General features: G+C 45.8%; 2 protein-coding genes across 3 annotated transcripts; both read left to right on the forward strand.

The window, feature by feature from the left end:
• The first annotated feature begins 101 nt into the window (after window positions 1-101).
• On the forward strand, window positions 102-9,066 carry mrpl16 (mitochondrial ribosomal protein L16). Its single transcript, XM_033042730.1, has 4 exons — window positions 102-240; window positions 3,416-3,487; window positions 5,772-5,920; window positions 8,542-9,066. Exons 1-4 carry the CDS (start codon window positions 177-179, stop codon window positions 9,025-9,027), a joined length of 771 nt encoding a protein of 256 aa, XP_032898621.1. The 5' UTR covers window positions 102-176; the 3' UTR covers window positions 9,028-9,066.
• Window positions 9,067-10,361: 1,295 nt separating this feature from the next.
• On the forward strand, window positions 10,362-27,265 carry adipor1 (adiponectin receptor 1). Of its 2 annotated transcripts, XR_004415596.1 has the most exons (9): window positions 10,362-10,539; window positions 15,277-15,443; window positions 17,275-17,400; window positions 18,593-18,764; window positions 19,802-19,988; window positions 21,210-21,397; window positions 22,983-23,176; window positions 25,309-26,699; window positions 26,852-27,265. XR_004415596.1 is itself a non-coding variant. In XM_033042731.1 (8 exons), exons 1-8 carry the CDS (start codon window positions 10,515-10,517, stop codon window positions 25,435-25,437), a joined length of 1,188 nt encoding a protein of 395 aa, XP_032898622.1. In that variant the 5' UTR covers window positions 10,362-10,514; the 3' UTR covers window positions 25,438-27,265. The 2 variants fall into 2 exon arrangements, 1 of the variants encoding a protein (XP_032898622.1); XM_033042731.1 differs by having other exon boundaries at window positions 25,309-27,265.

The raw sequence follows: 27,265 nt of genomic DNA on the forward strand, positions 1-27,265 counted from the left end.
GCCAAAAAAAACTACATAGAAGAAGTAGCAGGAGCATAGAGGGAGAGGCGGCTCAGGGCAATGGATGAGGGTGGGGAGACTAAAGAACGGGAAGTGTAGGCCTCTGGCAGCCGGGCGGAACCTTTGTGCTGGTACAGCGGGTGCGCGGGGAGGGTGTTGAGTGTGAAGCCCGGGCCATGGCGCTTGTACTGCGCCGGCTGGGCTGCTGCCTGTGGACAGGCGGCGGTCCCGGGAGACCAGGTGAGGCCCGAACCCGACAGTGCTGGGTCCCGGGAACGCAGTTAGTGGAGGTCACCCCTGTCTGGGTCCGGAGTGTGGGGGATGAGGGGAGTCGTGGAAGGGGCGTGTAGACCGGCGGGATGGGAGGGAGAGGAGAGATGGGCGAGGGTGAAACACTGGGCAAGTGTGTGTGAACCAGGCATGGTCCTGCAGTCCAGCCACTTGGCCTCGGGACCATGTCCAGCTCATTTCCAGGCAGCCCCCCTTTGGGAAGGAACAGGTTGCAACTGTGGGCTCGACCTTGGTCTGGGGGTGAACTGGATACAGTTTGGGAACAATGACCTTAATAACTGTAGTTGTGCTGTGGTCCAGGTGAGCAGTGTAAGTAGAGACACAGGAATTGCAGATGCTGGAATCTCGAGGAAAGCACAAAGCGCTGGAGTTACTTAGCAAGTTAGGCAGCATCTGTGGATGGAATGGATAGGTAACGTTTTGGGTCGGGACACTTCTTCAGACCACCTTCTGAGTCTGAAGAAAGATCCTGGCACGATGGGTTGTCTGTCCATTCCCTCCACCGATGTTAGAAACATAGAAATTAGGTGCAGGAGTAGGCCATTCGGCCCTTCGAGCCTGCACCGCCATTCAATGGCTGATCATCCAACTCAGTATCCCGTACCTGCCTTCTCTCCATACCCTCTGATCCCCTTAGCCACCAGGGCCATATCTAACTCCCTCTTAAATATAGCCAATGAACTGGCCTCGACAGCCCTCTGTGGCAGGGAGTTCCAGAGATTCACCACTCTGTGTGAAAAAAGTTCTTCTCATCTCGGTTTTAAAGGATTTCCCCCTTATCCTTAAGCTGTGACCCCTTGTCCTGGACTTCCCCAACATCGGGAGCAATCTTCCTGCATCTAGCCTGTCCAACCCCTTAAGAATTTTGTAAGTTTCTATAAGATCCCCTCTCAATCTCCTAAATTCTAGAGAGTATAAACCAAGTCTATCCAGTCTTTCTTCATAAGACAGTCCTGACATCCCAGGAATCAGTCTGGTGAACCTTCTCTGCACTCCCTCTATGGCAATAATGTCCTTCCTCAGATTTGGAGACCAAAACTGTACGCAATACTCCAGGTGTGGTCTCACCAAGACCCTGTACAACTGCAGTAGAACCTCCCTGCTCCTATACTCAAATCCTTTTGCTATGAAAGCTAACATACCATTCGCTTTCTTCACTGCCTGCTGCACCTGCATGCCCACTTTCAATGACTGGTGTACCATGACACCCAGGTCTCGCTGTATCTCCCCTTTTCCTAGTCGGCCACCATTTAGATAATAGTCTGCTTTCCTGTTTTTGCCACCAAAATGGATAACATCACTTTTATCCACATTATACTGCATCTGCCAAACATTTGCCCACTCACCCAGCCTATCCAAGTCACCTTGCAGTCTCCTAGCATCCTCCTCACAGCTAACACTGCCCCCCAGCTTAGTGTCATCCGCAAACTTGGAGATATTGCCTTCAATTCCCTCATCCAGATCATTAATATATATTGTAAATAGCTGGGGTCCCAGCACTGAGCCTTGCGGTACCCCACTAGTCACTGCCTGCCATTGTGAAAAGGACCCGTTTACTCCTACTCTTTGCTTCCTGTTTGCCAGCCAGTTCTCTATCCACATCAATACTGAACCCTCAATGCCGTGTGCTTTAAGTTTGTAAACTAATCTCTTATGTGGGACCTTGTCGAAAGCCTTCTGGAAGTCCAGATACACCACATCCACTGGTTCTCCCCTATCCACGCTACTAGTTACATCCTCGAAAAATTCTATAAGATTCGTCAGACATGATTTACCTTTTGTAAATCCATGCTGACTTTGTCCAATGATTTCACCACTTTCCAAATGTGCTGCTATCCCATCTTTAATAACTGACTCTAGAAGTTTCCCCACTACCGATGTTAGACTAACTGGTCTGTAATTCCCCGTTTTCTCTCTCCCTCCCTTCTTAAAAAGTGGGGTTACGTTTGCTACCCGCCAATCCTCAGGAACTACTCCAGAATCTAAAGAGTTTTGAAAGATTATTACTAATGCATCCACTATTTCTGGAGCTACTTCCTTAAGTACTCTGGGATGCAGCCTATCTGGCCCTGGGGATTTATCGGCCTTTAATCCATTCAATTTACCCAACACCACTTCCCGGCTAACCTGGATTTCACTCAATTCCTCCAACTCCTTTGACCCGCGGTCCCCTGCTATTTCCGGCAGATTATTTATGTCTTCCTTAGTGAAGACGGAACCAAAGTAGTTATTCAATTGGTCCGCCATATCCTTGTTCCCCATGATCAACTCACCCGTTGTTGTCTGAATTACTCTAGCACTTTGTCTTGCTGAGCAATGCAAGTCCCTGGCCAGTCGTTCACTCAGAGAGTTGGATGCGGCTTGCATTTTGAATTTCAGTCTGAAGAAGGGTCTCGACCTGAAATGTCACCCATTCCTACTCTCCAGAGATGCTGCCTGAGTTAATCCAACATTTTGTCTCTATCTTCGATTTAAAGCAGCATCTGCAGTTCTTTCCTTTATATTTTGAATTAGTAAGGTGCATCCTCTGTCGGACTCGGTCAGTTGGTTGAGTCTAGTATGTTCAAAAAGCTTTTAACTGCCTTGTATCTTCTCTGCACCAAAACCAAAGCTCTGGAAGAATTCAGCAGATCAGGCAGAATCGGTGGAAGGAAATGGGCAGATGATACTTCGGGTCGGAAACCTTCTTCGCGAAGTTGGACACAAAATGCTGGAGTAACTCAGCGGGACAGGAGAGAAAGAATGGGTGATGTGAAGGGTCTCGACCCAAAATGTCACCCATTCCTTCTCTCCAGAGATGCTGCCTGTCACGTTGGGTTGCTCCAGCTTTTTGTGTTATTTTCGGTTCAAACCAGCACCTGCAATTCCTTCTTACACTTACCTTCTTCAGACTGATGAAAAGTCCCGACCCAAAATGTCGTATGTTCAATATCCGTTCACAGATGTTGTCACGTGCACTTTGTTCCTCCACCACTTTATATTTTTGCTCAAGATTCCAGCATCTGCAGTCTCTTGTCTCCATCTTCTCTGCGCAGTCCATTGTCCACATATCATGTAGCTTGTTAATGAAGGATAATGTTTCCTTTCATGATTTTTCTGCATGGAATCACATCTGTCTTTTCAGGTCTATATCAGAACTTTTCAATAGTTTTTGCAGCTGGGCTTAAGACATACGAGTGTCCTCCCAGTTATAATGGTGAGTTTGAATACATTTTACACTCTATCTTGATGATTTTTGTCTGCCACAATTACATTTTGGAAAGCAAAAAACAAACTTGTTTACTAAAGGTGTAGATATAATGTATCTTTCTCTTCTGATAGTTCATTGATAAGTGTAATTCAGAATGTCTCTATTATCAATAATGACCATGAGTTGTGAGATCTGACTGCCATGTTGCATTTAATCAGGTTGTGTTTTAAGGATCCCAATTGATAGGGTTTTAAGATATAGATCCTGAGATCTCTTTCAAGTGGCCAGCTATGGCATTGTAGTATCACTCTTGAACTTGTACCAGTAGTTTGCGTGAGGTAGGGTTTGTATGTAAGAACTATATTCTGCACTCTATTTTCCTGTTTGCTTTATCTATTGTACTTGAGTTTGACTTGATTGTATGTATAATAATATCTAATTTAGTTGGATAGCATGCAGAACCATGCTATTCACTCCACCTGGGCACACTTGACAATAATAAACCCAAACTAAGTTTAAACCCAAGGACAAAACTTCATCTCTCGGATGGAGACATTTTATCCAATAGTCGTGTTTTGAAACAGAAATTGGAAGTTAATTCTTGTGATTCAAACTGTAAAGTGAATGTCTAATGTTGTTTGAAGGATCAGTCAAAATACATTCTGTGAATTGTTTACATATTATCACACTGCTGTTTCTCAGATCTGTATCCACAAAAATAACACAATTTAGAATCATAGAGTGTACAGCATAAAAACAGGCCCTTCGGCCCAAACTGCCCATGCTGACCAAGGTGCCCCATCTATTCCCACCTGCCCGTGATTACCCCATATCCCTAAACCTTTCCTATCCATGCACAATGCAAATGTCTTTTAAACGTTATTTTCTACAATAAAACCATGAATCCATTTCAAGTGTTTTATTCTCTGCCAAGATCATGGAAGGTGCTATATAAATGAAGTTCTTAATTGAGAAATGGAGAATGAGAGGATACCAGTATAATTTGACAGATTTATGGAAGGGCACAAAAGAAGACTTCCACGAGAATTGTGACGCGTAGAATGTCAACAGAAGCAGTAAATGAAGCAAAGAATGCTAATTTGTATAAAGAGGTAGGGTTGATGTGGACAGATGTAAAGAGTGAGGTCTGGCAGTTCAGATTTTGTCTCTGCCTAAGCAGAAGTGTCATCTTAGAAGTGTATTTGTTTAACCTTGTGTTGGAATCAGTGGATGGGATGTGGTGATGAATGGCTAAGTGTCACGTCAAGGTTGGATTAGGACGTCAGGCAAGTGATCAGGTGGCGGATATTTTAAACTTTTTAATTGGATCACGCGGCTTTGAAATTGGATTGCAATGTTCTCAAAAAAAAAACCATGGGCAGATCTAAGTCAAATAAATCTGGATTAAATGACTCCAGTTTTGAATTGGAACCCTGGCCCACTCACCAAAAGCAGGACAAGGGTGGCACAGTGGCACAACTGGTGACGTTGCTGCCTTATAGCACCAGAAACCCAGATTTGATCCTGACCTTGAGTGCTCTCTAGGCGCAATTTACACATTCTCCCTGTAACCGCTTGGGTTTTCTTCAGGTGCTGCGATTTCCACTCTCATCTCAAAGACGTGCAGGTTTGTTTGTAGGTTAATTGGCCTCTGTAAGCTACCCCGAGTGTGTAGGGAGTGGAGGAGGAAATGGGATACGATAGAACTAGTGCGAACGGATGATTGGTGTAGACTGGGTGGGCGAAGGACCTGTTTCCATGCTGTATCTCTAAACTAAACTAAAACCCATGGACAACCCTCCCCGTTGAAGAGGCAGATATGTTAGTTCAGATAAAATGGCACTCAGTGAATAATGGGTTTGTATTGCCAAATTCAGACACTCACTCTGATCAGTTTGATGCCCTGTATGACAGATTCCAGGTATTTGAATTCATAAGTTATAGGAGCAGAATTAGGCCATTTAGCCCATCAAGTCTACTCCGACATTTAATCATGGCTGATCTCTTTCCCTCTCAACCTCATTCTCCTGCCTTCTCCCCATCACCATCAAGAGTTTTGGAACATTGTCAATGATGCTATATAAATGCAATTTTTTCCCTTCAAAACAGAAATGGGCTGCATTTAATTATATTCAAATTTGACAAGAAGGTAGATGTTCTCTGGTTTATAATTTATTTCTTTATAAAGCTAGAAATAATAGTTCCAAAGTTGTTGACGGATAGGCTGCTGTCTATAGATCGTTGCTGGGAGGAGGAAGTCTGTGTAATGTTGGCGGGTTTGTTCCCTCAGATGTGATTATTCCGGAGAAGCCAAAGCTGAAATTCATGAATAAAGTCCCAAACTACAAGAAGGCTAGGAGATGGATGAAAAGGTTGGGCGATATCCGAGGGCCAGCAACACAGGCCAATAACATCGCCTGGGGACAGTATGCCATCGTGGTAGGTGCTCCCGTTCCCTTGGTGAGGGACATTCAACTCTGGGTGCTCCTTGGAGCTGAACATACAAACAAAAGTTAATATTATTCTCATGGAGACTTCCTTGCCCGGATACCCCAGTGACACAAGTGGTGGGTGTGCAAGAGATGTCATAACTTTAGATGTCCGAGGCAGCGATCTGTAATTTCAAGAGAAAATTCTTCCAACATATGTTAACTCTTGGTAGTCTTCAGTTATCTTTCCTTGCTTTTGCTGCCTCCAATCTGAATGGACACTTAGACATGCTACCAGAGTGGTTTGAGGGGGTACAAAGTCATTGCCAAGGAACGGAGTTCCATCTGATGCACGAAGGACCTGCATTGACAAGTAGAAATCCAGAGTGAATGGGAAAAAATACGGCCTTTGGGAATTGAAAATAAAGCTGCAGATATGTAGTGCAGTGCAAACATGATATAAAATAGATGTTGGGGGAACAACCTTGGGGGTGGCACAGCAGTAGAGCTGTTGCCTTACAGCACCAGAGACCTATGTACGTTCTCTCTGTGACCGCATGGGTTTTCTATGGGTGCTCTGGTTTCCACCCACATTTGAAAGATGTGCAAGTTTGTAGGTTAATTGACCAGCGAAAAATGTCCCTAGTGTGTGTAGGATAGTGTTAGTGTACAGGGTGATCACTGGTTGGTGTGGACTCAGTGGGCCAAAGGGCCTGTTTCCATTCTGTGTCTCTTGTTGACGGATAGGCTGGGCGGCGCGACTCTCGTCAGCAGCGGCCTCTGCAGTCCGTCTGCGTTTTTTATTATTTTATGTCTATGTTTTTATGTAGTTTTTGTTATTTTTGTTGGGATGTGTGTGGGGGGGTGGGGGTGGTGTGGGGGGGTTGGGGGTAACTTTTAAATCTCTCCCTGCACGGGAGACCCGATCTTTTCTTTGTCGGGTCTCCGTTGTCGTTGGGGCTGCAACGAGGAGCGGCCTCCAACAGGAAGACCGGGGGCTCTGGTGCCGACTACTCACCTCACCGTCGCGGAGCTGGCCGAGTCCAGAGCGGGTGGAGCTGTGGTGGACGCTGCTGCGGCCCGACCTCTGGAGATTCGGTGGCTGCAACTGCGGGTTTGGCGGACGGCGACACCGGGAGCCCGCGGGTCCCTGGAGGGAGACCGCTTTTCAGGGCTCCCGCAACCGCGACTTCTCCCGCTCGAGTTGCGGGGTTGAAGAGCTCCTGGAGCGGGGCCTTACATCACCGCCCTGCGCGGCTTGGAATGGCCGCGGGAGTTTGCGAGCGCACGCCGGGGGCTCTAACACCAAGACCCGGTGTGCGACCTTGCATCACCCGGCGTGGCTTTAATGGCCACGGGACAATTCGCCATCGCCCGCCGGGGGCTTTGACTTTGACTTTGACTCTGACATCGGGGGGGAGAGTGCAGTGGAGAGATAAGTTTTTTTGGCCTTCCATCACAGCGATGTGATGGATGTTTATGTAAATTATGTTGTGTCTTGGGTCTATTTGTTTGTAATGTATGGCTGCAGAAACGGCATTTCGTTTGGACCTCAAGGGGTCCAAATGACAATAAATTGAATTGTATTGTATTGTATTAAGTCTAAAAACTTTAACATACATATAAAGTACTGGAGTAACCCAGCGGGGCAGGCAGCCTCTCTGGAGAATATAGATGGCTGACTTTTCAAATCGGGCCCCTTTTTCAGACTGAAAAGGGTCTTGATGTGAAATGTCATCCTCTTAAGTTACTTCAGAATGATATGTTTTACTTAAAATTACAGCACCTACAGTTCCTTGTGTCTCAACCTAAACACACGTTGTAGGTGAAACTAATGATGACTTGATTTTTGTCTTTGTGATATTATTTCAGAAAATGCAAAAAAAACGATGTCAAAATTGCTCTGTATTTAGGACTGTTTCGGCAAATATCTAAGTTGAGAAATATTGAGTTGATTTATATATTAGGACTAAAAAGCACACTACCTATGTTTACTGTCAAGACTTAACAGTTGAGAAACTCTGATCTTCTGTATAAAATGTTATCTTCCACTATTGGATGTAGTACAGTACAACCTTGGTCATGGATCCAAAGGGATAACTTTGGTAGTTAACTGAAGGTAGTGATAGACTGTTGTTGTAGCAGGAAAATTAAAGTATCGCGGGCACTTCACAAATTACCTTTTAAACAGAAATCAGCTATTGCTCAGAGTGATGACAGTCAGTTATATTTGAGCAGAATAAGCTCCAATCCATTGCAATGTGGAGACAATACAAGTATGTGAAATATGCTATTTTTCTCCATAATTAGTTATAGAAACATAGAATGGTGCCAACATTCGTTTCAATCGCACCACATCTACTGATGTAAAAGGACACAAAGTGCTGGAGTAACTCAGCAGGTCAGGCAACATATCACGAGAATGTGAATAGGTGCCATTTCAGTTTGGGATCTTATCCGATCTTACCTATCCGTGTTCTCCAGAGATGCTGCCTGACCTGCTGAGATATTCCAGCGTTTTGTCTTTTTTTTGGCAAACAAGCATCTACGGTTCCTTGTTTCTACTTGCACTGATGTCTTGTCTCCTCACCCCCACACACCATTCCCTTCTTCCACCTTCTCCCTCTCCAGGCACTTGGCGGTGGCTACCTTCACTGGGGTCACTTTGAGATGATACGGCTCACCATTAACCGGCGCATGGACTCCACGACCATGTTTGCACGCTGGCGTGTGAATGCCCCATATAAGCCCGTCACGCGTAAGGGACTGGGCCAGAGGATGGGCGGTGGGAAAGGGGCCATCGACCACTACGTTACTCCTGTCAAGTACGGCCGGGTTGTCGTGGAGCTTGGAGGGAAGTGTGCTCTGGAGGAGGTGGAGCCTTTCCTATCGGAAGTTGCCAAGAAACTGCCCTTTCTCGCTAAGGTCTTCAGCAAGGAGTCGCTGGAGGAGATGGTGAAGGAGGAGGAGCAGAAAGCTGCAAACAACCAGAATCCCTGGACCTTTGAAAGGATCGCATCCATGAACATGTTGGGAATTCGCAAAGTGTTGAGCCCATTTGATTTAAAACATCATGGCAAATTTACTGGGAAGTTTCGTGTTCCTAATCGTGTGTGAAAAATAATAAATCTGACCAAGTGTTCTTTGTATTTACCTAAATGACTGGTTCCAATAGAATATGTCATCTGTAAAAGTTAGAAACAGAATATTTGTAGCATCTGAGCAGGAGGCCTGTTGCCCAAGTGACAAGGTTTTTATTGGAGCATTTCCTATTTTGCAGTGTTGCATGTACATTGTTATCCTTGTGCATATATTGGCCATTCAGCCCATTGGGTGTCTGTCAGCACTTGGGAAGCAATTTATGATGCTGCTGATGATGACACTTTATTGTTACTTGTACCTAGCTAGGTGCAGTGAAGTTCTTTGTTTTTTGCATACAAAGTACTCAAAACAATCGCCAGTAAAGCCCCAACAAAATTACAATAAGTATTCGTCCCTTCTTCGTCCCTCCCACCGGGTCCCCCTTAGTTCTCGGTGGCACGGCCCGTCCACCTTGGCCTGACTCAGACCTCGGTTAGGCCCGTCTCAACCTGGAGGCTCTGTCCTGTGTGGGGGGTATGGTGGGGGGAGGGGGGTAATGCCCCTGTCCCACTTAGGAAACCTGAACGGAAACCTCTGGAGACTTTGCGCCCCACCCAAGACCTTTTTTTCACCCAGTTTTATTCCACCAGGGAGGTCTTACCTTCCACTACCTACAACCTCCGGCAACCACCTTCAACTAGCATCACAGCCGGCTTCGACTAAAAAATCACCGCTTTTTAAAACGGCAACCTATTTTTAGTTGTGGCCGGTTTTGATTTTTTTAAAATAATTGGATCATAGAAGAAGCTGAAACCACTTTCGACCATTAGGGAGACTGACAAAAACCTCTGGGAACCGCACGGAAACCTTGGGTGGGGCGCAAAGTCTCCAGAGGTTTTCGTTCAGGTTTCCTAAGTGGGACAGGGGCAATATATTGGGGGGGGGGGGGGGGGGATAAGGGGACTGGAAGGAGGGGGGGGGGGGTATGGGGAGGGAGGTGGTAAGGGAGGAGAGAAGATAAGGGGAAGAGGTGGAGGGAAGGGAGGGGGAAAAGGTGGAATGGGAGGGGGAGAAGAGGTGAAGAGGGAGGATGGAGGGAGAGATGGAGAGCGAAGAGTTGGAGGGAGGGTTGGGGATGGAAGGTGGGGGATCAGGGAGGTGAGGGGTTGGGGAGGGATGGAAGGTGGGGGATTGGGGAAGGGAGGGGGTGGTGAGTTGGGGATGGAGGGAGCTGCTCATTCCTATGGCATGGAACGGCCTTCAGGGGGCTCTGCTCTTGGCGTTAGCCTGCGCAGCTTCGGGACGTGATACCCAACGTCATCACGCTGGGCCAGACGCCGGAAGAGATCGGCATGGGACCCGGAAGTGGCCGGTCTGGGCTGGCTGGGGGGAGGGGGGGTTGTTGCAGTGAAGCTGTGCGCCGGCCCTGAGCAGCGGGACGGGCCGCGACCGGACCGGACGGGACAGGACGGGACAGGACGGGGCAGGACGGCAAGACAAGGCCTCCTGGCGGCCAGCGACTCATGCAAGCACTCAGGCGACACTCGGGTAAGACGGCATCCCACCGGGAGGGCAATCCAAGAGGCAGAGGCTCCACAAAGAGAGGGTCAGATCCGATCGAAGAGTGAAAATCCCAAAACAACTGCAGATGCTGCAAATGTGAAGCGAAGGCTGCGGATGCTGAAAACACCCAGCAGGCCGGGCAGCAATTGTGGAGAGAGAAACATCGAACGTGTCAGCTCGAAAACCCTTCCCATGCATTGACTCTCGTTTCTCCTTTCACAGATGCTGCCTGATCTGCCGAGTGTTTCCTGGATAGATCAGAGAGGGGGGGAGGGGATCACACAGAGAGAGAGATCACTGAATAAAGGGCAACCTATGTATAGATTTCCAGAAGGCATTTGATGATGGTGATTTGCAGAAAGTCAATGTTCACTTGGTGTTGAAGGTATCGTTATTGGCACGGGTAGAAGAATGGGCGGGTAAAAGGAAGCAAAGAGTATGCATGAATGTGTCTTTTCAGGTTGGCAAAAAACGTTGTGTCAATGATTTGGATGTAAAATTAAATTTAAATTTCTTTATTTATATAGCACATTTTTAGTCAACTTGCATTGACCCCAAAGTGCTTCACATAATTACATTCACACACACAGGCAAAGGTGGGTGAAGTGTCTTGCCCAAGGACACACACAGGCAAAGGTGGGTGAAGTGTCTTGCCCAAGGACACAACGACAGTATGCACTCCAAGCGGGATTCGAACCAGCTACCTTCCGGTTGCCAGCCGAACACTTAGCCCATTGTGCCATCTGTCGTCCACAGATGTAGGCATCAAAGCCTCATTTCCCAACAGGCCATGGAGCTGAGAAGAAGGAAGTGCAAAATATTTTTAAAGCAGTCATTAAGATAAAAGATTGTCAGCTTCAGAGTAAAAGAGAGTCAGGTTTAAGAGGAGCGGCTGTCATGAGAGAGGCTATAGAAACATGTAAATGGTAGGGAATTGAAGAATGCAGGTGAACAGAGGGATCTGGGAATAACTGCACAGTTCCCTGAAAGTGGAATCTCATGTAGATAGGGTGGTAAAGAAAGCTTTTGGTGTGCTGGCCTTTATAAATCAGAGCATTGAGTATAGAAGTTGGGATGTAATGTTAAAATTGTACAAGGCATTGGTGAGGCCAATTCTGGAGTATGGGGTACAATTTTGGTCGCCTAATTATAGGAAGGATGTCAATAAAATAGAGAGAGTACAGAGGAGATTTACTAGAATGTTGCCTGGGTTTCAGCAACTAAGTTACAGAGAAAGGTTGAACAAGTTAGGGCTTTATTCTTTGGAGCGCAGAAGGTTAAGGGGGGACTTGATAGAGGTCTTTAAAATGATGAGAGGGATAGACAGGGTTGACGTGGATAAGCTTTTCCCACTGAGAGTAGGGAAGATTCAAACAAGGGGACATGACTTGAGAATTAAGGGACAGAAGTTTAGGGGTAACATGAGGGGGAACTTCTTTACTCAGAGAGTGGTGGCTGTGTGGAATGAGCTTCCAGGGAAGGTGGTGGAGGCAGGTTCGTTTTTATCATTTAAAAATAAATTGGATAGTTATATGGACGGGAAAGGAATGGAGGGTTATGGTCTGAGCGCAGGTATATGGGGCTAGGGGAGAATACGTGTTCGGCACAGACTAGAAGGGTCGAGATGGCCTGTTTCCGTGCTGTAATTGTTATATGGTTATAAACATAGAAAATAGGTGCAGGAGTAGGCAATTCGGCCCTTCGAGCCTGCACCGCCATTCAATATGATCATGGCTGATTATCCAACTCAGTATCCTGTACCTGCCTTCTCTCCATACCCCTGATCCCTTTAGCCACAAGGGCCACATCTAACTCCCTCTTAAATATAGCCAATATTTTGTAATTTTCTATAAGATCCCCCCTCAATCTTCTAAATTCTAGCAAGTACAAGCCGAGTCTATCCAGTCTTTCTTCATATGAAAGTCCTGACATCCCAGGAATCAGTCTGGTGAACCTTCTCTGTACTCCCTCTATGGCAAGAATGTCTTTCCTCAGATTTGGAGACCAAAACTGTACACAATACTCCAGGTGTGGTCTCAGGCAACTGTACAACTGTATGTTTGAGTTCTGATTGTGGAGTTTGAGTAGTAAGTGCTGAGGTATTGACATGTGAGGCCTCAGCAAGGAGATTGAGCAGAGGTATAGGTAAGAACAGACAAAGTATTTTAACTGTACTCGTCAGACTTTGTGTTGTTGGACAGAGGTATACATCCAGTGTCCTTGGTGACAGCACCTGTGGGGAATGTGCACAGCTGCTGCTCCTGACTGACTGCGTCAGGGAACTGGACAGATGCACTCAGGATCATCTGGGCTGCTGAGATCATCGTTAATAGCCCTGGGGGGCTGTAGAACAGAGGCACCAAGGAGTGCATAGATCCCTGAAAATACCTTTAGAGGTAGACAGGGTAGTGAAAAAGGTGTTTGACATGCTGGCCTTCATCAAACAGGACAATGAGTATAGAAGTTGGGATGTTATGTTGTAATTCTACCTGACATTAGTGATGCCACGCACGAAGTGTTGGGCCAAAGCGTTTGATTTTCTGCTGCGTGACCTTTGACTTCCTGGTGACGTCATGTTGTGAAGAAGACAAGGAGATATTGTGGGCGGACAAAGATTTGACAAATGGAATATTATGAGAGAATATTGCACCATTTTTTCATTTTGGGGGGCAAAATCGAAAATGAAAAGTTTTTTAAAATCTAAATAGTGACTGGTTGTAGCAATCTGAGCTTTTTTCCCAGAATGGAAAAATCAAATACTAGAGGGCATCGTTTTAAGGTGAGAGAGGCAAAGTTTAAGGGTGGTGTGCGGGGCAATTTTGTTTTCACACAGAGTTGTGGTGAGTGCCTGGAACGTGCTGCCATGGTGGGTGGTGATTGCGGCAAATACGATAGTGACTTGAGATAGTCCTCCTTGACATACGAAGAGACTTTTGGAAAGGTGTATGGATATGGAGGGAAATAGACAATAGGTGCAGAACGAGGCTATTCGGCCCTTTGAGCCAGCACCGCCATTCCAGAACACTGACGCAATCATAAAGAAAGCACATCAGCGCCTCTACTTCCTGAGAAGATTACGGAGAGTCGGTATGTCAAGGAGGACTCTCTCGAACTTCTACAGGTGCACAGTAGAGAGCATGCTGACCGGTTGCATCGTGGCTTGGTTCGGCTGCAAAAAGTTGTAAACACTGCCCAGTCCATCATCGGTTCTGACCTCCCTACCATCGAGGTGATCTATCGCAGTCGCTGCCTCAAAAAGGCGGCCAGCATCATCAAGGACCCACCCCATCCTGGCCACACACTCATCTCTCCGCTGCCATCAGGTAGAGGGTACAGGAGCCTAAAATCTGCAACATCCGGGTTCAGGAACAGCTGCTTCCCCACAGCCATCAGACTATTAAATACAACTTCAAACAAACTCTGAACTATAACAGCCTATTGCACTTTATATATATATATATATATGTGTGTGTGTGTGTGTGTGTGTATATATATGTATTCCATAGTATATGGACACACTGATCTGATCTGTATTTATGCTTACAATATTCTGTTGTGCTGCATCAAGCAAGAATTTCATTGTCCTATCTGGGACACATGACAATAAACTCACTTGACTTGATCATGGCTGATTGTAGATTGGCTATTGCATGCTAGGTAATTAGAGTGTTTGTTATTAGTAGTCCCGCCCATGCAATGCAATCACCAATCTACACTAATCATCCACAATCAGTACCCCTTTCCTGCTTTCCCCCCTATATCCTTGACTCCGCTACCTTTCAGAGCTCTATCTAACTCTCACTTGAATGCATCCAGAGAATCGGCCTCCACTGCTTTCTGAGGCAGAGAATTCCACAGCTTACAACTCTCTGGGTGAATACGTTTTTCCTCATCTCCGTTCTAAATAGTCTACCCCTTATTCTTAAACTGTAGCCCCTGGTCCTGGACTGAAATGGATTATGTACAAGTAGGTAAGAGTTGTTCGTGGTATCATGTTTGGCACAGGCATTGTGGGTCGAAGGGCCTATTCTTCAGCTGTATTGTTTGATGTTCTATGAGGTAGAAAGGGATCTATATCGTATCCGATTATATGATTTGTTAGTCCTGGACTCGTGCAGCACAGAAACAGGTCTTTCAGCCCGATTCATTATTTAAGGAAGGGCACTAATGCATTGGTAACAGTTCTGAGAAGCTTTACTAGACTAATACCAAAATGGATAGGTTGACTAATGTGAAAATGCAGAGACATGCTTATGTATGCCAATGTTTGCAAAAGTGAGAGGGGACTTGATTTATACGTAGGGGCCTTAACGGAGTGGATATGCAGATATGTTTCTCTTGTGTGCGAATATGGAACTAGAACAATAGACCATTGTGGGCTCCACCATTCCTTGATCATTGTTGCTTTTTGCATATCTTTCATTCATTTGTTCTATGTACCGTCTATATCTCTCGCTTCCCTTTCTCCTCACTCTCAGTATGACGAAGGGCCTCGACCCGAAACATTATCTATTCATTCTCTCCAGAGATGCTGCCTGACCCGCTGAGTTACTCCAGTTTTATGTGTCTACACTTAGTATGTGCATCTCAATAGAGGGTTGGGATGCCATGGTTTGATTGAGGTGAAGGCTAGTTTTTAAATGACCTGTGAATGCATTGATTGTGAGAATGTGCGGGAGTGACCTGTGTGTCGGGGCCTTGTCCTCATTTCCCTCGTTCTAGCCTTCGCCAGGCAGAAGGCTGGCAGTGCAGCATCCATGTCTGCCCAGAGATCACCCAGTGAAGGGTGCGGCGCGTCTAACAACAGCGGCGACCAGAGGAGCAATGTCGAACTAACTGAACTGCTGGACGAGAAACCCAAGCCGCAGGCTGGTGGGAACTCTGGGGACGTAAGTGCTTGTGGCCGAAGGGTGGGGTGTTGTTGGGGCAGCCAGTGGGGAGGAGGGTGCAGGCAAGACAGATATTTCAAGCACATAGTCTTAATCTTTGGACGTTTCTATTCTGCAAGCTTGAAATTAGATAAACTTATAATTATCATTGCAAGGTTAATATTAGACTCCATCTTAGAACTCCTTGCTGGTATAATTGGAAGTTGTAATTATAATAGATCTTCTTTGAGGTTGGTATGTTCAATGGTTCTTTATTATCACGTGTACCAAAGTACAGTGAAATTATTTTTTCGCATTCAGATCAGTGTGACTATTGCCATACATAGGTACAATCCCCGATTAAGTACAGAATACATAGAAACAGCCCACTGAATCCATATGCAAGAGTCGTCAGGTTTTGACACAATTTTCAAAGCCCCAGCCGCAGATTGCTATAAAGGCCCATTTCAGCCATCGTTTCCATCTGATTCATCCCGTGAACTGATATCCCTTTCCTCGCGTGGCCACCATAGTCTTTGTGCCCCAGGGGCCCTTCCACAGCCGACCTTGGGGGCACTGAAGGCAAGGCACCGGGATCTCCTTACCGGCCCTTGTTCCATTGTCCGCCACTGTCGCTATCTCCCTCCACCATCTCTCCAGTTCCCGGTCTTCGGGGATGAGTAGGAGATGAGCCTGGGACGAGGCTCCCTCTCCAGGTGGGTTCCTGGTTCTGCGGAGGGCGAGCAAAGCCTGTCGCCGGGATACGGCCCCCGGCCTGTCAGGAGTTAATGTGTCGGGGAGGAGGAACTTCCATCATTGGCAGCAGCTGTGATGTGTTGGTGAAATAATAGACTCGTCATTTCCGTATTTATTCCACCCTGTGAGACGGTGATCAAAAACAAATTCCCTTCCAATTATTAGGTCCCCAAACGTAAATTTACCTCCCCATTACAGAAGTATTAGATGAGCAGGAAAGGATCATGTGTATTGTTTAAGACAGGTTGACTTCAGAACCAGGAATTGTTATTCAATCAGGATAGCTTATCTGCTGCAAGTGGTTTTGTGCTGTTGCAGTTAGGTGAGCAAATTTGATCTTGCAACGTTGTTCAGTTCTACTGGGATCAGCTGGGATCACTGTCCATGAGATCAGTTTTAGCTTCAGAGAACTTCACAGTGTGCACTGAGTCATGAAACCAGATACAACGCATTTGTTCAGTCCTACTAGTTTAGCCACCTTGGGGTTTCCAGAGTTCTGCCATTGCCCACCATTAGCCCAGACTTGAGACTTGGGCACAACAGAGATCTGAAACTCCGGTGCAATGCTGCTTCGATGAGATGTTAAGGGAAGGCCTGCTGTGCTCTGATGTGGAGTAACAAATATCTCATGATGCAGGGCGGCATAGTGGCACAGCAGATAAAGCTGCTGTCTCACAGCAACAGAGGCCTGGGTTCAATCCTGACCTCAGGTGGTGTCTGTGGGGAGTGTGCACGTTCTCCCTGTGACTGCACGGATTTCCTCTGGGTGCTCCACTTTCTGCCCACCTCCCAAAGATGCGCGGGTTTGTAGGTAAACTGGCTTCTGTAAATTGCCCCTCGGGTGTAGGGAATTGGAAACAGCAGCTCTACTTCTGCATCACTGTGCCGCCCAGTTTTTTGCATAAAGGATAATCCCTCGGGGATCTCTTTGGGGGGTGTGACATTCAAATCTGTGAATCCCCGAGGGCCAGAGGTAAAAGCAGAGGGAAGAGGCCAGATGGGGAGCTGGGTTTGACTGGGAACGCTCGGGTAGATTCACTTGCTAAATATTACTGTGCAGCTGAACCCACTGTCTAACACTGCTGTTACTTTGTAGGGAATGGAACTGAAGACGGACTCTGGCACACAAAATGAGGAAGAAGAGGAAGAGGATGTGCGAGTACTGACCCTCCCACTCCAGGCTCATCATGCAATGGAGAAGATGGAAGAGTTTGTGTACAAGGTACTGCCCGTAACACAGCCGCCATGTATGTAAGAAATAGAAAGCAGGCCGTGGGTTATTCAGCCTGTGGCTGACTCTCTGAAGTCCACTCTCTTATCTCATCTCCACTTCCCATAATTTTATTGGGTTCAGCTTGGATTTCTTCTGATCTGCATCTGAAAATATATTGATTGACTGAGTCCCTGGTCCTCTGGGGAAGAGAGTTCCTAAGATTTGCAATGGTCTATTCAAAGCTGTTTCTCCTAATCTTAGCCTTTAATTGTTTAGTTTATTGTCATGTGTACCCAGGTTCAGTGAAAAGCTTTTTGTTTTGTGCTCTTCAGTCGGTGGAAATACTATACATGATTATAATCGTCCACAGTGTACAGATACAGGATACAAGGAATAATATTTAGGGCAAGATAAAGTCCAATTAAAGATAGTCCAAAGGTCTCTAGGTCAGTACTGCTCTTTAGTTGTGAATAGGATTGTTTAGTTGCCTGATAACAGCTGGGAAGAAACTGTCCCTGAATCTGGAGCTATGAGTTTTCACACTTCTGTACCTCTTGCCTGATGGGAGAGGGGAGAAGAGGGAGTGACTGAGGTGAGACTCGTCATTGATCATGCTGGTGACCTTGTCGAGGCAGCGTGGTGTAGATGGAGTCAATGGAAGGAAGGTTGATTGGTTTGGGCTGCGTCCACAATCCTCTGCAATTGCTTGTAGTCTTGGATGGAGCCGTTCCTACAGCGTCCACTCTATCAATCCCTCCAAGAATCATGGATGTTTTGCTGAGATTGCATCATGCTTCTAGACTCACACAGGCCTTGGTCAATCCTATTCATCATTTCCTGTGCGGAAATACTCTTCAAAAAAGAATTGGGCGTTGATCCATTGAAACTGTGCAGAACCTCTCCTGATCTGGGTTCGCACGCCAAATTATACGCAACATTCTGTGCTCAAGATTCCGCAGTACTTCTTTAGTCTTGATTGGAGTCATAACTCGCACAAGGGAAATTTGGTGTGGTTGCTGAAGTTCAGTCATTCAAGCTCCAAGTCCATCATCTTCCACGACATCATTAATGTCCTTTCTTCCATCAAAAGATCAGAAGTGGGATTATTTAGTGATGGTTACACTCTTCAATTCCATTGGCACAATTGTTTCTATCAAAGATGACATTGTGAGATTAAGATGAATGTTATTGTGTGATTCAGGTTTGGGAGGGCCGTTGGCGAGTGATCCCCTACGATGTGCTCCCAGACTGGCTGAAGGACAATGACTATCTCCTTTATGGACACAGGCCACCCATGCCCTCTTTTCGAGCTTGCTTCAAGAGCATCTTCAGAATCCACACGGAGACCGGTAATATCTGGACACATCTGGTGGGTAAGAGAAAGAATGAATTCACAAGTCTGATTCACAGCTTCTTAGCCTCTCGTTATATCGTTAAAAAACTTATGGTCCTGTTGTAATATACAGAGACGCCTCTTCTGTTTCCACTAGCTGTGAGCCACAGCTAGTTCCCTTTGGTTATGAGATTGTCGCAATGAATCCAATTTTTAAAAGGAGTATCTTCACTCTTGTAGGATTAACTGAGTCATAAAGTGCACCATGCACTGACCGGAAGCTGAGAAAGCCCAATGGAGGGAGAATGAGGGAGGGTGACATGGAGGATGAGCGAGGAGGGAGAGGCAGGTGGGCAGCCTGTGGAGGGTGAAGAATGATGAGGCGAAGGATGATCTGTCATAGAACATAGATCAATACAGCACAGGAACAGGCCTTTTGGCCCACGGTGCTTGCGCCGAACATGATGCCAAGATTAATTAATCTCATCTGCCTGCACCTGATCCATATCCCTCCATTCCCTGCATATCCTTGTGCCAATCTATAAACCTCTTAAATGCTACCTATCTACCTCCACCACCATCTCTGGCAGTGTGTTCCAGAAACCTTGCCCCACACATCTTCTTTAAACCTTGTCCCCCCCCCCCCCCCCCCCCCCAACTTTCATCCAGATACCTGGAAAATATTAAATCTGGGGTGAATTACGGTTAGTATGGTCAACAACTTGGTTTAGTTTATTATTGTCACGTGTACCGAAGTGCAGTGAAAATCTTTTGTTTGCGTGCTAAGCAGTCAAGAAAAGACTATACATGAATAAAATCGAGCCGTCCACAGTGGGAGGATTAAGGGTGCATCATTTAGTGCCAGATAAAGTGCGATAATAGATAGTTCAGAGGGCTCCAAAGACATAGATGGGAGATCAGGACCACACTCCAGCTGATTGGTCGTCTTGCTTTATATTCACATTTTTGCCCAGAGCAATGTAACACTTTATGAATAATTTAGTTTTAGCCTGATACAGTTCTCTGCCTCTGGTGCGCATGTTGGTGAATACTTCACTAACTGAAGCTCTTTCACAGGTTTTGTCTTTTTCCTGGGCCTGGGAATCCTGACTCTTCTGAGGCCCAACATATACTTCATGGCCCCTCTGCAGGAGAAGGTGGTCTTTGGGATGTTCTTCCTGGGCGCGGTGCTCTGCCTCAGTTTCTCCTGGCTCTTCCACACGGTGTACTGCCACTCCGAGAAAGTCTCCAGGACCTTTTCCAAGTAAGTACAGAGGACGCAGATCTGACATATCAGAGCGAGTGAATAAGTAACACTGACTCTCTCAGTCAAATGTGGGAGGCGTTGGTGTGTTTGGGAGAAGAACATGTGGTTTTGTTGAGGATTGAGGGCATAGTTGCTGGAATATAAAGTTGCAATTACTTGCTAGTGCTCATAAATTATACACCATAGAAACAGGCCCTTCAGCCCACCAAGTCCACACCAATGTGATGCTTAGTTAAACTGATCTCATCTGCCTGCACCTGATCCATGCTCTGCCATTCCCTGCAAATCTATGTGCCCAACTATACATCTCTTAAATCCCACTATCTACCTCCACCACCACTCCTGGCAGTGTGTTCTAGGCACCTGCCACACACTGTTAGAAAAGGAAACTTGCCCCACACATCTCCTTTACCACTAATCCCACTTTATTTGCTCCATTTCCCATCAATTCTCCCAGAGCTGTACCCCTCACCTACACATAGGTGCCATCTAACATATAAATTCACATGTCTTTGGGAGGAAATGGGAGCATCCAGGAGAAATCCATGGGGTTACAGGGCCATCACAGACCCCACAGGGACAGAGCTCAGGATTGAACCTGTGTCACTGGAGCTGCTCTACCAGCTGCAGCAGTGTGGGATCAGAGATGTGAGAGTTGGATTTGCATTCCTCTTGCCTTAGCGATACATTGTGCAGTGCCATCAGCTGTGATTCATCACTGGTGGGGAACTACAGGCTGATATGTTCTGTCATTTTGTTGTATGTGTTTACTGATCTGGATTGGAACCCAATTCAGGAACAGCTCAGTTTTAAACATTTCCTCCTTGCTTTCCAAACCTTCTTTCCATTGCTGCAAAATTGTTCTCTCGCTCACTCTGTCTCATTTCCTTTTCTTTTTTTTCTCTCCTTTAATTATCCTTAAAACCCCCATTTTTGACCAAGCCCCCTGATAAACACATATCATACATTCCTGTCACGAGTCTTGCATATCATACATTGAAGGCGCTATATAAATGAGACTTGCTATAATGTAATAACAAGGAACTGCAGATGCTGGAGTAACTCAGCGGGTCAGGAGAAAATGGATAGGTGAGCCTTTTGTGATAAGGGCCTGACCCGAAATGTCTCTTATCCATACTTGTTATAGTGTGTACTTCTCATACACACATGTATGATCTATCGTGTTGCTCTTCCTCATGTGTTTCTCTTTGTTCCCAGGTTGGACTATTCAGGAATTGCTTTGCTCATTATGGGCAGCTTTGTGCCCTGGTTGTATTACTCTTTCTACTGCTCCCCCCAGCCCCGACTCATCTACCTCGGGATTGTCTGCGCTCTAGGGATATCAGCCATTATCGTCGCTCAGTGGGACCGATTTGCGACACCTAAACACCGGCTAACCAGAGCAGGTGAGGGCATGAATCCATCAATATGACCCTCTTTACTGGGTCAGAGTTTGTATGCCATGGGCACGGTAGGAAGGTAATGACAGAAACGAACAACCTCGCCCACTCAGTCTGACTTTCTTCAGTTTCTATCCTTCTGCCGGGCTACAAATATGATACAGGTCCATCACCGATTTTCTGGCACACTCGATTATCCGTTTTGCCGGACAAACATTGGTTGCGACCTCTGGGAGGAGTTCAACTAGGCTGTCGAGGGGCAGAGATACGGCCCGCAAAGTTTGGCCTCTGACGTCGACTATGGGAACAGATCTGATGACTCCGGCCGGACTGGAATTCCAGATCCCTAGCCACACGGGGCAAATTTGACCCGCCGATCAGCCGCGGAAGCCCCGATGAGGTCGAGATAGGCTGCCTCCTCCGGCCTAGGGGCCACATTTCCAGGAAAACGTCTGGTGGGGGGGTCAGTAGATGGGCGGGTGGGGGTGGATTTCCTGTGCGCTCTCGTAAATGTGTCCGGATTAAAGGTGGTGCTGGACCACCTGTTGCTGGAAAATCGGTGGTGGGCCTATTCCTTTACTTGGCAAGATTTCACATAGTTTTTGTGCTATCAAAAAATGTGTATACAAGGCACTGTACATGGTAATTTTGTACATTGTTGTGTGTAGAATGTTAGTCCACTAATGTAATGCACATTATAGTCTACACACAACATACTTATACCATTGTGTATATTAGCAGGGAAATTAGTGATTATTCCCCATATTTCTAACCTTGTCCTCCAATCTCCTGGGGGGGGGAGGGGGACATTATTGAAACCGTTTACCTATCAAAATACAGTTTAAAAACTCTGATATTGTGGCATACATGAGAGACTTTGGTGGTGACAGACGAATGTTTTACACAATGGTGGAATAACTCAGCGGATAGAGAAAAGGAATAGGTGACATTTTGGGTCAGAACCCTTCTCCAGATCCCTTTGCAAACAGTAAAGTACAGATTTTTTTTTTGGTTGAGAACAGGACAGTAACACAGGATGAGGAGCTAATCTCTGGTGTTAGAATGGACTACAATCTAAATAATGGACAAATCAGGAACTGCAGATGCTGGTTTATAAAAAAAGAGATAAAGTGCTGCAGGAACTCGGTGGGTCAGGCAGCATCTCTGGAGAACATGAATAAGTTGCGTTGTGGCTCGTGACCCTTTTTCAGACTCATTATATTAGGGGGCAAAAGCTGGAAAAGGGGTGTGGGGGCAAGGACAAAGCTAGTGACAGGTGGATAGAGGTGAGAGGGGTTTGCTTGGCAAATGGGTATACAGTGTGGAGTTTGCTGTGAAATATGTATGCGTTTTTTTTGTGTGTCATAGTCTCATACAGCGAGAAAACGGGCCCTTCGGCATAGCCTGCTCACACCGACCAACATGCCCCATCTGCACTAGTCCCACTTGCCTGCATTTGGCCCATATCCATCTATACCTATCCTATAATGGTGTGTTTATGGCATACATGATTTTGTAGTGTGTACCATCTATATTTGCACTGTATATGGCTATGTGCTCATCCATATGTATGCCCTATGTACTTCCACAGGTGTATTTCTGGGTCTTGGCCTGAGTGGTATAGTACCCACTCTACATTTTACCATCGCTGAAGGTTTTGTAAAAGCAACGACTGTTGGACAGATGGGCTGGTTTTACTTGATGGCTGCAATGTACATCACGGGCGCTGGGTTGTATGCGGCTCGCATTCCAGAGCGTTTCTTCCCTGGAAAATGTGATATTTGGGTAATGTACAGCTCAACTCTTTAACAAGTTATCATTATCTGTAACTGGACCTAACCTGTAGCAGATAAATTGCATTAGTCATAGTCTTACACGTGGAAACAGGGCCTTCAGCCCAACTTGCCCACACCGACCAACATGTTCCATCTACACTAGTCCGACCTGCCTGCATTTGGCCTATATCCCTCTAAACCTGTCCTATCCATGTACCTGTCTAAATGTTTCTTAAAAGATGCGATAGTACCTGCCTCAACTACCTCCTCCGGCAGCTTGTTCCATACACCTACCATCCTTTACATGAAAAAGTCACCCCTCGGGTTCCTATTAAATCTTTCCCCCTCACATTAAACCTGTGACCTCAGGTTCTCAATTCCCCTACTGTGGGTAAGAGACTATGTGCGTCTACTCAATCTATTCCTCTTATGATTTTGTACACCTCTATAAGATACCATCCCATCCTCCTGCACTCGTAGGAATAGAGTCCTGACAATAGACAATAGGTGCAGGAGTAGGCCATTCGGCCCTTCGAGCCAGCATTGCCATTCAATGTGATCATGGCTGATCATCCCCAATCAGTACCCCGTTCCTGCCATCTCCCCATATCCCCTGACTCCGCTATTTTTTAAGAGCCCTATCTAGCTCTCTCTTTGAGAGCTTGATGTCCTGGCCTGATGTCCGGGAGGAGTTTCTTGCCGTCATGGTTAAATCTTGAAATCACATTCACCCTGGGTCACCACTTTCTTTTCTGTTACTCACAGTGGTGCATTATGAGAATAAAAACTGCAGCACAGTGGTGCAGAGAGTAGAGCTGGTGCCTCAGCTGCAGAGACCCAGGTCCAATCCTGAAGGCTTGTTCATCGAAAACTTGCATTGGTGTTCTCTAGAACAGTGTAGGAGGCAAAGGAAAGAAGTCAGAGTGGCAGTGGGATGGAGAATTGGAACCACCAAGCAACTAGAAGCCTTGAGTTGCAAAATGAGTAGTGTTCTTCAAAGCGGTCACCCAATCCGTATATTTGGTTTCTCCAGTGCAGGGGAGACCACATCTTTAGCATTGAATACAGTAGACGAAATTGGAAGTGCATGTGAAACACTGCTCCACTTGGAAGGGCTGTTTTAGTTTAGCAACAAGAAGTGCAGGTGCTGGTTTACAAAACTCAGCGGGTCAGACAGCATCCCTGGAGAACATGGATAGGTGACATTTTGTGTTGGAACCTGTCTTCAGACTCAACACAAGGTGTTGGAGTAACCCAGCGGATCACACAGCATATCTGGAGAACATGGATAGGTGATGTTTCGGTTCAGGGCCATTCTTCAGAGTAAAGAAGGGTCTGAAGAAGGCTACCGAACCGAAACGTCACCTATTCATGTTTTCCAGAGATGCTGCCTGACCCGCTGAGTTACTCCAGCACTTTGTGTCCAGATCTGTTCGAGTTGTTGGATGGTGAGAAGGGAAATTGAACCATGCAGTTCAAGGCACTCTGAACTCTTCCGCATTGACACCCCAAACTTTAAACATCAATAACTAAGGTTGACAGTAATTTAGGTATACCATCTCTACACGGAACACGTCCTGTTGTGATGTTTTAACTTGTGAGATACTCCAACAAAACATTTGGAGAGTTCCACACGTTATCAATAAATTTGCTTTAGCTGTAGATCAGTTGCCTCAGAGCCAGAGCATTGTGAGTACATGACCTACTTGAACACAAAATGTAACATGTGAACCTAAGGCTTTTCAGGTGTTACGTAGTCATAGTGACGTTTTCAATGAGAGACAAACCATGGTAATTTCTGATCTTTCTGGTTGATTTCAATAGAATTACTTTAAAGGAGAATGGGGGAGCACTCCAAGGGTACTGACCAGTATTTATTATCCCTTAAATCTTAAGAAAGGAATGCCTTCTCTTAATCACGCTGCAGTTTTTAATGCTCATGTAATGTCCAAATTAGCCACCACTTTTCCTATATTAAGTGATTGCAAAAAATGTATTGGCTATGAGTGGCTTATGGACATCCTGAAAAGCACAATGTAAATGCAACTCATTTTTGAAAATGTTTTAAATAGTAAGTACATCTGCTGGTCTTTTCCTCTCTGGAGATTGTGCATCACTAACGAACACTTTTTCTTTGCTCAGTTCCAGTCACACCAGTTGTTTCATGTCCTGGTGGTGGTTGCAGCCTTTGTTCACTTCCACGGCGTTTCCAACCTGCAGGAGTTTCGATACGGGCTTGAAGGAGGGTGCACTGATGATTCTCTGCTCTGAAACCCAGGACTGCTGCACAGAATTCTTATCAATGAGACCTAAAGTGCATTGGACCGTCTCTTTCTTCAGTTTCTTTTACACAAAAAAAAATTTGTCTCTTGTCTATCCCTCCCTCGGAAACAGCATTTTTAAAAAGGACAGCTTCTCTTATCAGTGAAATGAGCGAGACAGGCAACAGCCGGTGAGAGAGGCTGGTTGGATGTTAGCAAGGATGTTATACCCTGTCAAACCCCCAGTCACAGTAACTTCATTCAGAGAGCCCCCCAAAATGGGGCGACACAAAGGGTAACAGGAACTCCTGTTGACCAGGTCTTCCACCTGGGGAATAATCTTGGCCGGTGGTCATTGATCAATCCATCGGTCTATCAGAACCCCTTACAGCTGGAGCGGAAGCAAACCTCAATAGTACTACAACAATTACATCTGGAGTTCATCCATCACCCATAAAGTTAAAAATAGAATCCTAAAAGTCTTTGCAGGAACACAATCAAACACAAATTGACATTGAGCAGTACAAGGTGACAAGCGACTGGAAGGTAGGTTTTAAGGAGCATTTAAATTGGATAGGGACCTACAGTGGAGAGACTTAAATCAGTGTGCTCAAGAGCCCAAAATTGGAAGGGCACGGATCTGAGCTAATTTGGGTTGGAGGGGTTTATAGTGGTGGGGTGGGAGAGGCATAGAGATTTAAAAAAGAATAGAAGGCAAGGATTTTGAAATCTGATTGTGCCCATCTGGAAGCCCAAACAGAAGCTTAGGGGTTAAGGTTGGTGGGAGTAAGAGTTTTGGTGGAAGAATTTGAATTACTGTGTGTGGATGCCAGGGTTTTAATAAAATAATCAAGTTTTGTCAATCATTGGGGTGGGAGTGGGGGAAGTTGCTCTCAGCAACAGAGCTGAGGCAAGGCAGGAGCCAGGTAGAGTTTCTGAAGTGGGAGAAGCAAATGCAGAGAAATGTCCCATTCTGAGTCAAAATGACACTAAAACTGCAACAGTCTGGTACAGTCTCAGACACTTGCAAGGAAGAGGAAGGAAACTGATGTCGTTTGGAAACTGCTGCTGTTTTTCAATTATGTCACTGTCGATGGACTTAGAATAGATCCTTATGAGGGGGAACTCCAGAGATACCATTGCAGTGGTAGGAAGATAAGTTGTTGCAAATAATGCTTTAGCTATGCCTAGGTGGATTTGAATGCAACAAACAGTTATACACAATGGAGCCTTTAGAGGAAGATAGTGTGGGAACCTAATTAGAGAAGAGAGGTGTTCAAGAAGGAACTGCAGATGCTGGAAAATCGAAGGTAGACAAAAATGCTGGAGAAACTCAGCGGGTGTGGCAGCATCTGTGGAGCGAAGGAAATAGGTAAAATTTTGGACCGAACCCCTTCTTCAGACTCAGACCCTTCTTCAGAAAGGTTACATTTTTCACACTCACATAGGATATATCCTGGTAATGGCATGTGTCTGGAGAACTCTATCCTATTGAATACTTTCAGATCCTTTCCTTTCACGATCTACTGAGCTGCATTTCTTCTGCAGCTGAAATCTGGTGGCAAGCACTGTGACTGAGTGTGGGGCGAAAATGAAACTAGCAGAATGGTAGCGCTGACAAGGGCACTTTATAGTAAGTGATATAGGTAGCACACAGTATTTATTTAAAGGGGCTTTAAGATTGCTTATATAGATATGTATATTTCTTCACAGGTATTGTAAATTAATTTTCAGAGGGGAGAGTAACAATGTACGTAGTTAGTGCTGGACCTGACATTGATGAAGATAAGTAATCTGTACCCTGCAATAAAAAAAAGATTGGTCTAGGCCTGACTGAG

This window comes from Amblyraja radiata, chromosome 24 (assembly GCF_010909765.2).
Source record: "Amblyraja radiata isolate CabotCenter1 chromosome 24, sAmbRad1.1.pri, whole genome shotgun sequence".
Lineage (NCBI taxonomy): Eukaryota > Metazoa > Chordata > Chondrichthyes > Rajiformes > Rajidae > Amblyraja > Amblyraja radiata.